The following is a 16,934-nucleotide window of genomic DNA, read 5'->3' as shown; positions in this document are numbered from 1 at the left end:
AGAAGACTTTGCTATATTAGGCAGAACTTGGCAAGCATCTTATTCTATAAGTTCCTCTTAGACTTGCTGGGAATATCAACAATGCCACCTTTTGTCTATTGAGACCTTTTCTGTTTGTGTGTGAATTTTCTCTGAAACAAAAGACCAACAGCAACAGATGTAACTCATACATTATTAGCATCTCTTCCCAGAACCATCATGAAACCCAGTTGCTATTTCAACTACTGCACCTCAGTTGCAGACTGCTGATATTTACTGCTTTCCAACTATAATTATGTCACCTAGTGCAGGCATAACCAATTTGATCCCTTCTAAATGTCTTAAAAGGTAACTTTCATAATCTTCAGAAACTGCCTTTTAACTGGATGCCAACCAAACTTTTTCTTTTTAAGAATCTGTAGAGGAGGATAGCTTTCCTGCTTCTGTTCTCATTTAAAACTAGTGTGGTGGAGTTTATTGTTATGCAGCTAATATTTTTTTTAAAAAAAGCACTCCAATGATGAGCATTCTAGAGTCTTTATCTATTCAAAGTGACGGAAGTAAGGAAAAGTTTAAAATGCATTCATTTTCTCCCATTTAATTTCCTGTCTCTCTCTTTTTCTTGAAGCAATTTCTCTCTCATTTTCTGTCAAGAGTCATTCTGCACAGGATCTCAATCTGCAGCTACAAGAGGTAGCAAGAAAGAAATTATGGGCCCTGGAAAATGACGATAAAGATGTTTGTGCTGTTTTCAAGGTAAAGTGGTTATTACTATTGTCTTCAAAGGAAACTGTATTTCTGTAACTTTTTGAAAAAACAAAACAAAACTGTGAATCAGACCTCCCGTCCTCATGCCAATAATGAAGTAACAGTTCCTCAGAATCTTAAGTATGATCTTTTGCTGATGTACTGCCTACAATACCTTAATTGGAAATACTGAAGATTGAACTACATGCAAAGCATACGTTGTACAGCTGTATGGCATCTGCTCATATTGTTTCGCATGGCTGCATAGCCCCACCAGAGGCTGGAATATTACCATCTCCATTTATTATTTATTGCTAAGTGGCATTGCGAGTGCAGTAAAATGTGGAAATCAAACTATCAACAAGCCTCTGACCTATAAAATCAAATGCTATGTGTAAACACACATACACACACACATAGCCTTTTCCTCCCTGCCTCAAAATAAATTAAATGTGTGATAGCTAGGCTAAAACTGCATTAGGCCCAAATTACAGACGTGCACTTCCATGCCCATGCAAATTTTAATCTGGATATTTGGGCACAATTTAAATGCTGCAAAATGTTTTAGGATGATTTTATCAACATACCTTAACATCTTACGTATGAATAGTCCACTCATTCCTACAGTACTGATCTGTAATTGTAGTAAAACCCTTTGGAAGGGTTTTGGATGCAGGACAAAACTGAAGAAAATATAAGCTGTTTGAGTAAAAACCAACCAAGGGATCATACCAGTAGTGAAATCCAATTTTTTTTACTACTGGTTCTGTGGGCATGGCTTGGTGGGCATGGCAGGGGAAGGATACTGCAAAATCTCCATTCCCACCCCACTCTGGGGCCAGCCAGAGGTGCTATTTGCTGGTTCTCTGAACTACTCAAAAATTCCACTACAAGGTCTCCAAACTGCTCAAAATTTCTGCTACCGGTTCTCCAGAACCTGTCAGAACCTGCTGGATTTCACTCCTGGATCATACTCAATGGACTGACTACAAAATGCTATGTTTTGGGAACAGGGATGATGGAAAAATAGGAGAATAGAATGCCATATTTTGAAAAAGATACAGCTGGCTAGGACATGGATCTGATCAGGTTTTACTCTGTACCTTATTTTAGACCCCATATTTAAAAATGAATCCTTAATTCTTGATTAGATTTCATTGTCCCAGGGTAACCCATACCCTGTTTAAAGTTCCAAGTTTCAAATGTCATGCCTATAATTTGCAAGAAATATGATAAGGTACACGTTAATCTTTTATGATAGTTAAATCTTCTCATTTTCTGTCTTTTTGCAGGAGCTGTCAGCCAGGCTGGCATGCATCCAGGCACAGGAGAATCGCTTTCTGCTTTCCTTCAGAACTGTGGAAGAAATCTGGAAGTTTTCTACTTATTTGGCACTTGGTAAATCACACTCCATTGACAAATGACTGGCATTCCATCAGAAGGGCAGTTGTCTGAACATAAAATATATTGGCCATAGTGTTAAGGCAGAACTACAGTGCAAAACATGAACCACTTATAATGTTCTTTTCAAAAACTAGTTTAATATGTATCGGACAATTCAGGCACTGGAAAAACACATGCTCTGTTGTTAATGTGACTCTATAGAATGGCTGACAATTTGGGTTAAATGTTGGGTCTGTAATAATAAATAAATACTGCTTTGATCTTTGCGGAAAGCACGTTGCAGGTTTTCATTCTTCCTTTGGTATGATGAAATAGGATATGTGGGTTGCTGCTTGGAACACCTTCTCTTCAGTCCTGAGTACTGGTTGAACTGTGCTCAAGTAGATGATACTGAGATCACTGTCACTGTTGATGAGGACTGCATGACCACCATGTATCTGGGTCTCCTCCTCCAGGAAGGTAAGAACTCTGAGACAGAATCCAACACCCCCCACCCCCCCAATGCTGTTTCACTGTAAAGTAAGTCTCCAATATGATGAGGAAGAAGGTTGTGTGAGAAAGATATGCAAGAAAATATTGGATTGGAGGATGAATCTATGCATGTCCAAATATCTCTAAAACTTATTCTGGTAACAGATAGCATCTACACATTTACTTCCAATGTCAAGGGACCCTTCCAGTAGCAGAGAACTGTCTGGTACTAATCCTGAGCTATGGCTAGGCAAAGGGTGGAGGAATTAAGTGTTTATAAATAATTTCCTTCAACTAAAACAAAGTGTTTCTGATCCTTCCTCATTGCAGATATCTTCTGTATATAATTTTCTTTCTACTTTTTTTGCAGTAAAAAAAAAACATTTTAAACTATTGGGAAACATCAAACTGTTAGACTAGAGTGAGGAAAAAGACTTTGAACCATTCAATAATTGTGTTTAAAGTGCCATTGAACTATGTGAGATATTCTCGCAAAGAAGAAAGCCTCTGAAATCTTTTTGAAGGGAATCCTATGCTAGCAGATAGTTTCATGGTGGCAGCACCATGACAGAAAAAAAATTTGTTTCTGTTAGACTGTCAGCATAATCCTGGTATTACATGGAAATTGAAATGACCTGGAATAGAACTTTTAGAGAGCTAAAAATGTGCAAGTGTTCTGAGGAAAGTAGATACTGCCACACTATTTGCAGAACTCATGTTGTTTCTTTCTCTTCTTTTCCTTCTGCCCGTAGGCAATTTTTTTGCCAGAGCAACACTCACCGTCCCTGCAGAGGAAGAAGAAGAGGATTTAAAGCTCCTCAAGAATGAATTAGTCCATGTGAAAGACATTGGACATGAAACTAAGTGGGAAGGGACGTCATTGTTGACCGATCAGAGGGGACTGATACATGTCACAACTATAGAGCCATTGCCCCATCCCTTTTACCAGTAAGTAGATTATCTGTTTCCATGTTTACATCTAGCTGTTGTTCTGTAAGCAAAGGATAAAGGGCCAGTGGAGCTTGGAAAAAGTGGTTGGTTTGAAACAGCTTTTCCCTAGCTTTTCCCTGAGTGTAGTTAAGCAAATAGTTGTTTTGGTCTGGCAAGATTCTGTCTGTAGGTGAAGAACAATGGAGGAAATTGCTCTTAAGTAATTCCATGTGTCATTCTTGATTCTTGGCGAAAGCCCTCCATGGCATAGGGCTGGATTATTTGAAGGACCACTTCTTCCTGATTTCGTTTCCCCATCCCAACAGATCCAATAAAATGGGCATGTTCTTGTGCTGTGAACATGCTGAGTTCACTTGTACCACTTCAAGCAAAATATCATTATCTAACTTTGAGATTAGAATCGGCTGCTGTTTGTCATGTGTCCTTAAAATCTTATTTTCAACCTCTAATTCACTTATAGCTTTTGCAATAATGTTCTCATTAGAAGGGTTTGAAAATGTGATTTGTATACAAAGATGTATGTTTGTTTGTTTAATGGGATTTTTTTTTGGCTCTTCAGTTACACACTTTGTCATATTGGCCAAATGAAGATTCAGTGTGCCAGATTTAAGAGTGCTGACAAGCTTTTTAAAAATCATGTCTGTCAAAATGTATGTATAAGCTGCATTGGAAGGTCAAATCAATATTCTTTCTACAGAACATTACCTTTATGCCTAGACAATCTTCTGTAGATTTGCTTTGGCTTCCCTGACTGACAATATCTCTCTGACAATTATTCCTGTCATTTGCTGGCTGCCTTTTTTAAGTGTAGGAGTTGGGGGTGTAATTTTGTCTGAAAAGCATTTATTCTAGTACAAATCTGAAGTTCAAGATCAACTGTCTCCATTTCCAATAGCATAAGTCAGATATTTTTGAAAACACTCATGAATGATCCTGATATTTGCATCTATATTTTAGCTCCAGATTTGTGTTACATTTGGGTAACACTCTTTTAAGTGTTTACAGGCATCTAAGCTATTGCTATCACTATCACCATACTTTGGGCCATGGAATCCATGAATGAATTATAAAAGAGAAGGCATACAAGGAATCTGATGCCATAGAGCAGATCTAGTTTTTTTATTTATTTATTTACATTTATATCCCGCCCTTCTCCGAAGATTCAGTGGCTTACAGTGTGTAAGGCAATAGTCTCATTCTATTTGTATATTTACAAAGTCAACTTATTGCCCCCCCCAACAATCTGGGTCCTCATTTTACCTACCATATAAAGGATGGAAGGCTGAGTCAACCTTGGGCCTGGTGGGATTCGAGCCTGCAGTAATTGCAGGCTGCTGTGTTTTAATAACAGGCTGTCTTACAGCCTGAGCCACCACGGCCCTAATTGTAGTAACTAATTGTCTCCTACCTTGGACATCAGCCATATATTTCCCTCAGTGAAGCAGTTTGTTCATAGCTGTTTGCATTCGCAGGTGGTTTTTGAAGAACTATCCAATCAGTTGTGGCATATCCAAAGAAATCAATGGGCCTGACTCTTTGCAGATTGGTGAGTGTAATAAAACTCAAGATGCTTAGTTTGCTTAGAAATCATCAATTGATCACCTCCCTTTTTATTTCACTTGCTGTCTATGTGCCACATTCATAGGGCTTTCAAGCAGCCATTTGTTCTCAGTGTGTATGTTTGTATGTGTGCATGTACTGTATGTATTTATTTACACACACACACACAAATACACAAATGTGTGTGTCTATGTATATTTATTTAGAATAATTAAAAACAATACAAATTTTGAAAGAAAAAGAAAAGGAAAGAAAAATAAAAAATGCAAAGAAAAAATAGAGAAAGGGGAGGAAAGGAACGATGCGGTGAGTTACAAAGAAGCTGCTTCCAATCTTCTTAACAGCAGTTAAAAGCACATTGTTACTTTATGCTCTGTCTCTAAGGTTACAACATAATTTTCTTTTTTCCATAGTCTTCTTTTTCTAATCATGAAAGCTATAAATCACAAGTTCATTTTTTCTTCTTTTCTCAGCTAAAAGTCCAAAAGGGGTTACAATATAGTCATTGTCCTTTCTCTAATCAAACAAATCAATTTTGCTATCTCTGCCAATTCTGTCATCTTCACCAGCCATTCTTCCCTTAAGGGTATTTCATAATCTTTCCATTTTTGTATATATAACAATGTTCAAGCAGTCACCAGACATAAAAGCAATCTTCCACAATTATTTTGTAACTGTCTATTAGTCCCCCAAGAAAAGTTCTGCTTTCAATTGAGTATTAACCATTAAAATTCTTTGCATCATTTGAACCCCAAATTTTCTGGCTTCCATTTGTTCTCAATGTAGGAATGCTGCTTTTGAACAGAATGAAAAAGTGATTATAACCCTGCAGGAAAGAAAGGAAGGAAGGAAGGAAGGAAGGAAGGAAGGAAGGAAGGAAGGAAGGAAGGAAGGAAGGAAGGAAAGATAGATTAGATAGATAGATAGATAGATAGATAGATAGATAGATAGATAGATAGATAGACAGACAGACAGACAGACAGACAGACAGACAGACAGACAGACAGACAGACAGACAGACAATGGTGTGTTTATAACAAAATGGAAGGAAGCCTATCAGTGTGCATATACAATCTCTGTTCCTAACTTATCCAGCCCAACACGATTATGGTGGTTACCTATTTTTGTATAGTTTGATTCATAAAAAGGCAGAAAAAAATACTGCCAAGCATGACATTTGTCTTATTTTAACTAACAAATGGAATCATTGGAATTTTCGTTTCTATTTAGTTATCTTTAGAACATGCTAGTTTGGAGTCTAAAAATGTTGAGAATAATTCCCCTCCAGTTTCAAAGTTCAGATTTTCTGAGGATGTCTTGTATTGATTTGGATTTTTAGAATGACCATCCCTGGTGCTTCTATTATTTTATAGCTTGCTGAGAAAGTGGGGAACTTCATGAACACTTGGCCAACATTTAAAGTGCTATATTTTTTCCCCAGGGATTTTGCAGCCATCAGTGAAAAAGTGTTTATTTGTACAGGACGTCACTTTGTACAGTCTTTATTTGCCTTCCTGTTTGGCAAGAAACATCTGTGCGACCAATTTAGACTGAGTTGCTCTCAGTGTTAATTAATTTGCCTTAAGTGGCATCTGGAAAAAGTTACCAATATGAGACCAAGATACCATCCCAAGAAGAGAGGATACGATGGAATTGTATTTGTATGAAGCAGGGAGGAAATAAAGGCAGTGGACTAGGTGAAAAAGTAGCAAAAAAGTGCAGGACATAGGGGAAATATTTTTCTCAATGGCTGTTCCCCCTCTCACCCACAAAACCCCCTGTAACAAACTGAAAAATTCTTATATTTTTATTTATTTATTTATTTTGTCACACAGTATATATAAGCATAAGCATGAAATAACTGTACAATATATAAGTATATATATAAGCATGAGTATGAATTACCTATATTAATTGGATATAATGAAAGGAAACAATAGGACAGGAACGGTAGGCACTCTTGTGCTCTTATGCACGCCCCTTACAGACCTCTTAGGAATGGGGTGAGGTCAATAGTAGACAGTTTTTGGTTGAAGCTTTGGGGATTTTGGGAAGAGACCACAGAGTCAGGTAGTGTATTCCAAGTATTAACAACTCTATTACTGAAGTCATATTTTCTACAATCAAGATTGGAGCGGTTAACATTAAGCTTAAATCTATTGTGTGCTCGTGTATTGTTGCAACTGAAGCTGAAGTAGTCTTTGACAGGAAGGACATTGTAATAGATGATTCTATGAGTTAAACTCAGGTCATGTCAAAGGCGGCGTAGTTCTAAATTTTCTAAACCCAGGATTTCAAGTCTGGTGGCATAAAGTATTTTGTTGTATTCAGAGGAGTGGAGAACTCTTCTTGTAAAATATTTCTGGACACATTCAATTGATGTCAGAAATGTGGTATCCAGACAGTCGAGCTGTATTCAAGAATTGGTCTAGCAAATGTTTTATATGCTCTGGTTAGTACTGTAGTGTTTTTGGAGAAGAAGCTACGGAAGATTAGGTTTACAATTCTTAAAGCCTTATTTGTGATGTAATTGCAGTGGGCTTTGGCACTTAGATCATTTGATATGAAAACTCCAAGGTATTTAACAGGGTGGGAGTCATCTGTACGGTAATGTCCATCAAGCTTGTACTTAGTGTTTAGGTTCTTTTTCCCAATAGTAAGACCGAGCATTTGCTGGTTGAGATTTGGAGTTGCCAAGTTTTAGACCATTCAGACACAAAGTCAAGGTCTTTTTGAAGGGTAGCTGTATTAGTAGTGTTAAATAGTTTGACATATATCTGTGGAACAAATAACTGCCTGTGTGTTTTGTTTTGTTTTGTTTTGTTTTGTTTTGTTTAAAAAAAAACAGACTAGACTTGCCTGTGAAGTCTAAGCTGCTGAAGAAAACAAAAACGTCATGGAACACAAAGAGTTTTTGTTAATCAGGCTTTGTTTGCACACAGACTCTCCACTGCCTCTAGCCATGGTGCTGCTGTGAGAGAATGATACAATTGTTCAGCCTTCTGATGTGAAAATGGTTTCCTTCTATTCTTCAGGCCAAGGGAGGTGCACAGCCACTGAAGATCACAGAGGAAAAAGCTGGGATGAATTGAGTTACTGCAAAGGGGATATCCTAGAGGTGATCGACTTTCTCATTCCGGGTCTCCGTTGGTTTATAGGGAAATCCACAACTAGCGGAATAATGGGCTTTGTCCAAACCAAATCAGTGCAGCTTGAGAGTTATGAATCAATGTAAGTATGATGTGTGCATGTGTGTTTATATAAAAATAAAAAAAACATAGGTAGAAACCAAGGCAGAACTCAATGACCTTCAAATCATCTAGTTGAAACATGGCATTATCCAAGTTTTTATATTTAGATGAGGAAAAAAAACATGCATAGAATCCACAGTAAAAAAATACTGGTAAATATTTACTTGTTCAAACCACATGATAAGATTTTTTTTAAACAAAAAAACAACAACAACCCAGAAGCTTTCACTTTCCCTTGATTTTTTCTTGACTGTTTGTGGCTGAAGTAATAGAGGAAACTGAGTTCTTTTTCTCTGTGGATTGTAAGTTTTTTCTGCTCCCAAAGCTGTATTTATTTTTTATTTATTTTATTTTATTTTGTCATATCAGTATATATAGGCATTAACATGAATAGCTATATAATATAATATATAAGCATATATATGAGCATAAGTATGTAATAACTATATTAATTGTATATAATGAAAAGAAACAATAGGACAGGAACGGTAGACACTTTTGTCTTCTTATGCACGCCCCTTACAGTCCTCTTAGGAATGGGGTAAGGTAAGTAGATAGTTTTTGGTTAAAGATTTTGGGATTTTGAGAAGAGACCACAGAGTCAGGTAGTATATTCCAAGTGTTAATGGCTCTGTTACAGAAATCATATTTTCTGCTATCAAGATTGGAGCGGTTAACATTAAGTTTGAATCTATTGTTTGCTCTTGTATTGCTGTGATTGAAGCTGAAGTAGTTTTCATCAGGAAGGACATTGTAATAGATGATTCTATGAGTTAAGCTCAGGTCCTGTCGGAGGCGGCGGAGTTCTAAGTTTTTTAAACCTAGGATTTCAAGTCTGGTGGCATAAGGTATTTTGTTGTTTTCAGAGGAGTGGAGAACTCTTCTTGTAAAATATTTCTGGATGGCACCAAAGCAATCAGGATTTATTATTTGAGTTTTTTGGGCTTTTTCATTTTTACTGCATCTTCTCATCGGCTCGAAATTGACTCATCCTTCCATGCTTCCAAGATCGATAAAATGAGGATCCAGATTTGGTGGTGGTGGTGGGGGGCAATATGCTGACTCTAAACCGCTTAGAGAGGCTGTAAAGCACTATGAAGTGGGATCTTAAGCATTATAGCTATTTCCACCAAATTTATTAAACTCTCCTTTAGAATATTCAGCATTTTATTAAAACATATGCCCTTTTTCTCCCAGTTGTTCTTGCATCAGTTATAAATAAGCTTGTGTGAGGTTGTGATAAATGTTACCTGTGATATAATAAGCATAAACATTCTGGTAAACATTAGCACAATATTAGAAGAGGTTTCAGTTTTCATGTACAGGAATTACACAGTGTGTTTATTTTATCATTCTTTGTTGAAGAAGTCACAGGTGGCTAAATTCATATCTTGAGATATTATCCAGACACTGTTTTACAGACAAATATAGCTAAGTGAACATGTGCTAAGCCAGAATTAAAAATGCGTAAATCCAACAGAATCTTTATTTTAGGAAATCTTAAGTAATAGATTAAAAAAAAAACCATCTAGTATGCAAAAGTGCCATTTAATTGCAATAGCCTCTGTGCATGATTTACACAAACTGATAAACCTGAAGAGTCACCAGAAAAAACTGACAAAGCAATGTTGTGCATTAGTATAGTTTAAGAGTGGAAACCAGCTCTTAGCTAATAATTAATAGCACTTAGCCTTATATGCTGCTCCAGTGTTTTAGAGCATTCTCTAAGTGGTTTACGGAGTCAACATATTGCTCCCAGTAATCTGGATCCACATTTTACTGACCTTGGAAGTATAGAAGGCTGAGTCAACCTTGACCTGGTCAGAATCGAAATGCTTCCTAAAATGAAGTTCGTTCTATTAATTTTGGGTAGTTTGTCTTTTGCCCAAAGTTTATAACTTTTTAATAGCTTTGGAATATGTTTTTTTTTCAGAACATTGGTATAGATTTCTTTTGGCAGAACTTTCCACAGAGCTCTGATAGAGGTAGACAGCTACCAGCCAGACCAAGATAGATCAAGGAGCAGAAGTGGGTTTCAGCAGGTTCCAACCAATTCTGGAGAACTGGTAGCAGAAATTTTGAGTACCGTATATACTCGAGTATAAGCCGAGTTTTTCAGCACGTTTTTTGTGCTGAAAAGCGCCCCCTCGGCTTATACTCGAGTCTACCCTTGCAGCTGGGCCGGCAGGACGAGCCCAAATGCTGCCGGCATGCTTTGCCAGCTCAGCCGGCTCGTTTTGGGGCGGCGGCTGGCCTCCGGCGTTTTCTTCTGCCGCTTTTTGATGGCGGCGGTGGTCGGCGGAGGGGGCGGGGGGCGGAGGGGGCGTTCGACATTTTCGCCCCCTCTCACTCGTCCTCCTCTCGCCCGCGGTGGGGGCGGAGGGGGCGTTTGTCACGAATACATCCCAATAAAATGCAAAGGTTTCAAAGCATGTTTTGGAAAAGCAGCGAGGGATGGGGGGAGAATGCTGCCTTGAATGTGAAAGAAACGTGGAAAACTCCAACTACAGTATAAAAAAAAAACATTTGCACTCAGTACTTTTTATTTTATTTTATTTTTTGCCAAGTTTTCCCCAGGTTTTTCCCCTATGGAAATTGGGGAGGTGGGGAGAAAGAGGTGAAAAGAAAAGCCTCTTGGAAAGCGGAGAACACGGCAAGAACAAACGATTTCTCCCCGCCCCTCCCGGCGCCGTCCTTCTCTCCCGCCAGTCACACGGTTCAGTTTTTTTTCAGGCTAACTATACTTTGCGTTTCACTCCCCCGAGTGAACATTGTAACCCAGATCACCCGAGACTTGCTCGTAAACAGTGAGCAAAATTACGGTAATCTCCTCTGCCAAATCTATTCCCAAACCCTCCCCCCCCCCCAACACCTCCGCTCCGCAAAGGCAAGAAATGAACGCCGAATCCGAGAGGGGGGCAGGAGGAGGAGGAGGAGGAGGAGAGATGGGGGCATTGCAAGCTAGGGTGGGAAGAAGGAGGAGGAAGAAGAAGGGAGGCAAAAGAAACCGACCCTCGCGCAGATCAGCAAATTAGCTTTCCTTCTCCAAACCAATTTTTTTTTTAAAAAAAACCCGTTCTACCCAGAGCAAATGGCAAATAAGCAGCCCGTTTTGAGTCTGATTATTGTTTCATGTGGTTGCCCTCTCTGATCTCCTTGTACATGACAAGGCACCTCTAACCCAGCGCTTTGTGTTTGTTATTGGTAATTCTCCTCTCCTTCTTCCATTGGAGTCCTCTCCTTCCTTTCCGAACGGGCGGGCGATTTACCTTCTCTGCCTCTTTTATTTTCCTGGAGGTGGAGGTGTATTCCTAAGGATGCCTTCAGTGCTGGGGAAGGAGCCGATCCATGGAGGGAGGGGGCGACGCTGCCGAGAAGCCGCTGCTTACAGAGAGCGAAAGAGCCAGGAGACCTTGGCATAGGTGGGCGGCTGGTGTAAGGAAGGAAAAGAAAGAAAGGGGAGTGAAAATAAGAGCAGTCCGAGCTCTGAACTGGGGAACGAGAAGGAAAGAAGAGGGAGAGAGAGTAAGGACTGCCACTGGGGTCAGGGAGCAGAGCACCAGGAAACAGAGCGGCGCATACTACACACACACAAACACAGAGCCAGCTCCTCCCTGCCGCTGTTGAATCTTACTTCACCACACTGAGTCCTTCGGGAGAAGGCGGTATAATAATAATAATAATAATAATAATAATAATAATAATGATGATGATGATGATGATGATGATGATGATTGATGATGATAATGATGATGATGATGATAATGATAATAATGATAATGATAATAATAATAATAATAATGATGATGATGATAATGATAATGATAATAATGATAATGATAATAATAATAATAATAATAATAATAATAATAATGATGATGATGATGATGATAATGATAATAATAATAATAATAATAATGATGATGATGATGATGATGATAATGATAATAATGATAATGATAATAATAATAATGATGATGATGATGATAATGATAATAATGATAATGATAATAATAATAATAATGATGATGATGATGATGATAATGATAATGATAATGATAATAATGATAATGACAATAATAATAATAATAATAATAATAATGATGATGATGATAATGATAATGATAATGATGATAATAATAATAATAATGATAATAATAATAATAATAATATTCAGCCGTGCTTCGCTTTGATGGCGGCGGTGGTGGTGGAGGGGCGGGGGCGGAGGGGCGTTCGACATTTTCGCCCCTCTCACTCGTCCTCCTCTCGCCCAGCGGTGGGGGCGGAGGGGCGTTGTCACGAATACATCCCAATAAAATGCAAAGGTTTCAAAGCATGTTTTGGAAAAGCAGCGAGGATGGGGGAGAATGCTGCCTTGAATGTGAAAAGAAACGTGGAAAACTCCAACTACAGTATAAAAAAAACATTTGCACTCAGTACTTTTTATTTTATTTTATTTTTGCCAAGTTTTCCCCAGGTTTTTTCCCCTATGGAAATTGGGGAGGTGGGGAGAAAGAGGTGAAAAGAAAAGCCTCTTGGAAGCGAATCTGGCAGAACAAACGATTTCTCCCCGCCCCTCCGGCGCCGTCCTTCTCTCCCGCCAGTCACACGGTTCAGTTTTTTCAGGCTAACTATACTTTGCGTTTCACTCCCAGTGAACATTGTAACAGATCACCGAGACTTGCTCGTAAACAGCGAGCAAAATTACGGTAATCTCCTCTGCCAAATCTATTCCCAAACCCTCCCCCAACACCTCCGCTCCGCAAAGGCAAGAAATGAGCGCGAATCCGAGAGGGGCAGGAGGAGGAGGAGGAGGAGGAGAGATGGGGCATTGCAAGCTAGGGTGGGAAGAAGGAGGAGGAAGAAGAAGGAGGCAAAAGAAACCGACCCTCGCGCAGATCAGCAAATTAGCTTTCCTTCTCCAAACCAATTTTTTTAAAAAACCCGTTCTACCAGAGCAAATGGCAAATAAGCAGCCTGTTTTGAGTCTGATTATTGTTTCATGTGGTTGCCCTCTCTGATCTCCTTGTACATGACAAGGCACCTCTAACCCAGCGCTTTGTGTTTGTTATTGGTAATTCTCCTCTCCTTCTTCCATTGGAGTCCTCTCCTTCCTTTCCGAACGGGCGGGCGATTTACCTTCTCTGCCTCTTTTATTTTCCTGGAGGTGGAGGTGTATTCCTAAGGATGCCTTCAGTGCTGGGGAAGGAGCCGATCCATGGAGGGAGGGCGGCGCTGCCGAGAAGCCGCTGCTTACAGAGAGCGAAAGAGCCAGGAGACCTTGGCATAGGTGGGCGGCTGGTGTAAGGAAGGAAAGAAAGAAAGGGGGAGTGAAAATAAGAGCAGTCCGAGCTCTGAACTGGGGAACGAGAAGGAAAGAAGAGGGAGAGAGAGTAAGGACTGCCACTGGGGTCAGGGGCAGAGCACCAGGAAACAGAGCGGCGCATACTACACACACACAAACACAGAGCCAGCTCCTCCCTGCCGCTGTTGAATCTTACTTCACCACACTGAGTCCTTCGGGAGAAGGGCGGTATAATAATAATAATAATAATAATAATAATAATGATGATGATGATGATGATGATGATGATGATGATGATGATGATGATGATAATGATGATGATGATAATGATAATGATAATGATAATGATAATAATGATAATGATAATAATAATAATAATAATGATGATGATGATGATAATAATGATAATGATAATGATAATAATAATAATAATAATAATAATGATAATGATAATGATGATGATAATGATAATAATGATAATGATAATAATAATAATAATAATGATGATGATGATGATGATGATAATGATAATAATGATAATGATAATAATAATAATAATAATGATGATGATGATGATGATGATAATGATAATAATGATAATGATAATAATAATAATAATGATGATGATGATGATGATGATGATGATGATGATAATGATAATGATAATAATAATAATAATAATAATAATAATAATAATAATAATAATGATAATGATGATGATAATGATGATAATGATAATGATAATGATAATAATAATAATAATAATATTCAGCCGTGCTTCGCTTTGATGGCAGCCTGACGTAAAATGGGGGGCAGGGGGATACATACACGGTTAGGGAAAAATAACAAAACAACGTTTTGGGCTCAATTGCAGTCTTAAATTGAGGACTACTTGCAATTTGAACCTTATTGGACACTTCATTCCTGGAGGGTTTTTAAAGAACAGACTGGACAATCCTTTGTCTGAAACAGTATAGGATCTCTTGCTTGAGGAGTGGGGACTGGACTAGAAGATCACTGTTAGTTTGGGATATGTTCAGAGCCCACACATCTGATGACATAAAAAAATTGGCAAAGTCATCTCAAGTCACTTTGGCCGTTATTCCAGGTGGGCTTACATCTGTATTGCAGCCCCTAGATGTCAGTTTAAATAAACCTTTCAAGGACCGTGTGCGAAGGATGTGGCATGAATGGATGACATCTGGTCAAGCTCGTCTGACAAAAGTTGGAAATCTGAGAAAGCCAGACATAGAACTAATAGCACAGTGGGTTCGTGATGCATGGGAAGATATTCCAGAGGACATGGTGCAACGTGCCTTCAAGAAATGTGGCATTAGTAATGCTATGGATGGCAGTGAAGACAGCGCATTGTATGAGAGTGACAGCAGTGATGATGGCGACTGTGAACTCAGTGATGACGACAACGTATATGCGGATAACATCACAGAAGCTGAAGTAGCTGAAGCTCTGTTTGGACAAACAGATGATGAGGAGGAGAACTCCAGTTTTGAGGGATTTTAGCTCTCGTTAGCTTGGTTGCTGTTACTTTTAAAGATACTGTATTTTTGATACCATATTCTTTTTGGGGACCCCCTTTTGCACTTTTATTGTTTTTCGTTCAAATAAATATTCATGTTATTTTACTTGGCTCTATCTTTATTTTTTACATTGACCAGTAGCTGCCTCATTTCCCACCCTAGGCTTATACTCGAGTCAATAGTTTTTCCCAGTTTTTTGTGGTAAAATTAGGTACCTCGGCTTATATTCGGGTCGGCTTATACTCGAGTATATACGGTAGTTAGGAGAATCAGTAGTAAAAATTCTGACTGGCCCCTCCCCCCTTCTATTCTCTGCCTCCCAAGTCCCAGCTGATTGGGAGGAAATTTTGCAGTAACCTTCTCCTGGATTGGAGAGGGAATGGAAATTTTACAGTATCCTTCCCCTGGATGTGCAGTAACTGTTGCGTCTAGGCTACACTCCGGTCTACACCCGACGCAGAAGTCACTGAGCCCTGATTGGCTGAAGCAAAAGTAACCTTCCCTTGGTTTGGGGAGGGAATGGAGATTTTAAAGTATCCTTCCCCTGCCACGCCCACCAAGCGACGCCCACCAAGCCATGCCATGCCCACCAAACCACACCCACAGAACCAGTAGTAAAAAAATTTGAAACCCACCACTGTCAAGGAGTAATTTGGATACTTGGATACAAGATACAGAATATGGAAATCATTGCATGGAGACTGAAGGAAGTCTGTTGTGGGATGGTGGTTCCTGATAGGGAAGCAGAAAAAAGCAGAAAAAAGCTGGGAAAGCTATCTCAACCTTTCAGTTGAGACAGCTATAATATAATACTTTTAGAAAAATGAGTGGGGTTTTATTCAGTGGAGTTTGTTTCCAGGATGTTGCCTGAGCATATATGACAAAATAAAATCTATTGTTTGCTCTTGTATTGTTGTGATTGAAGCTGAAGTAGTCTTTAACAGGAAGGACATTGCAATAGATGATTCTATGAATTAAACACAGGTCCTGTAGAAGGCGGTGGAGTTCTAAGTTTTCTAAACCCAAGATTTCAAGTCTGGTGGCATAAGTCTGGTTGTATTCAGAGGAGTGGAGAACTCTTCTTGTAAATTTATTTTACAAGAAAATTTTTTTTACTATTTATTGAGTAGATATTATGATTTGATTTCCTATTACTTCCACTGAAGTTGGGCAGCTAATACAAACAAACAAATAATACTTATGTGGGGCATCAGTGCCAAAGACAATGGAGAATGCATTTCTACCAAGTGCAAATTTATGTTTGAGTTAATGTCTTCTTGTCTGTAAAAACATTGTAGTCGTGTGAAATTGTGGTGGCCACAAGGTGTCGGTATTGTCTTCCACAAGATCGCAACTTTGCTAATGCTTTGAAAGGAAGCTTTGTGTTATACTTCTTTGCCAGTTTTTATGGATTGTAAATGCCCAGATTTACACATTTTCCAATGAGATTTACTTCCAGATAAGTGGCCATTGAACTGCATGCTAAATGATTGAAAGCAGAAACTTATAGTTTACATAAAATATCTAGATATAATCAGTGAAGGCTGTTAACAATATTTGAAGAATGCTATATATATATATGATTCCTTTAATAGCAAAGGAATTTCTACATTTATATATAAAACTAAACATGACAAGTTTTCTTTAAAAAATAAATCTGGGAAGATAATTTTGGATTTAATGAATGCCATTGGAAATTTTTGAGCCTTTACATTCATTTTAGTGTAT

General features: G+C 38.6%; 1 protein-coding gene across 17 annotated transcripts in view; it reads left to right on the top strand.

Annotated features, from left to right (window-relative positions):
• SH3TC2 (SH3 domain and tetratricopeptide repeats 2) overlaps positions 1-16,934 on the top strand; it is a 144,368-nt gene that overhangs the window by 25,483 nt on the left and 101,951 nt on the right. For 14 of the 17 annotated variants that reach the window (XR_009153889.1, XR_009153891.1, XR_009153890.1 and 11 more), the window contains 6 exons: positions 608-735; positions 2,019-2,124; positions 2,446-2,589; positions 3,354-3,549; positions 5,025-5,098; positions 8,148-8,343. Coding sequence is in view for 13 of the 17 variants with exons in the window: in XM_058173411.1 (XP_058029394.1) it covers positions 608-735; positions 2,019-2,124; positions 2,446-2,589; positions 3,354-3,549; positions 5,025-5,098; positions 8,148-8,343 (844 nt within the window). In the remaining 4 variants the exon portion in view is untranslated. The remainder of the gene's footprint in view (positions 1-607; positions 736-2,018; positions 2,125-2,445; positions 2,590-3,353; positions 3,550-5,024; positions 5,099-8,147; positions 8,344-16,934) is intronic. The other 3 variants (XM_058173417.1, XM_058173419.1, XM_058173418.1) reach the window with 2 other exon arrangements.

This window comes from Ahaetulla prasina, chromosome 2 (assembly GCF_028640845.1).
Source record: "Ahaetulla prasina isolate Xishuangbanna chromosome 2, ASM2864084v1, whole genome shotgun sequence".
In the NCBI taxonomy this organism is placed as follows: domain Eukaryota; kingdom Metazoa; phylum Chordata; class Lepidosauria; order Squamata; family Colubridae; genus Ahaetulla; species Ahaetulla prasina.
The sequence above is the reverse complement of the archived record's forward strand: the minus strand, read 5'-3'. Positions and strand labels throughout refer to the sequence as shown.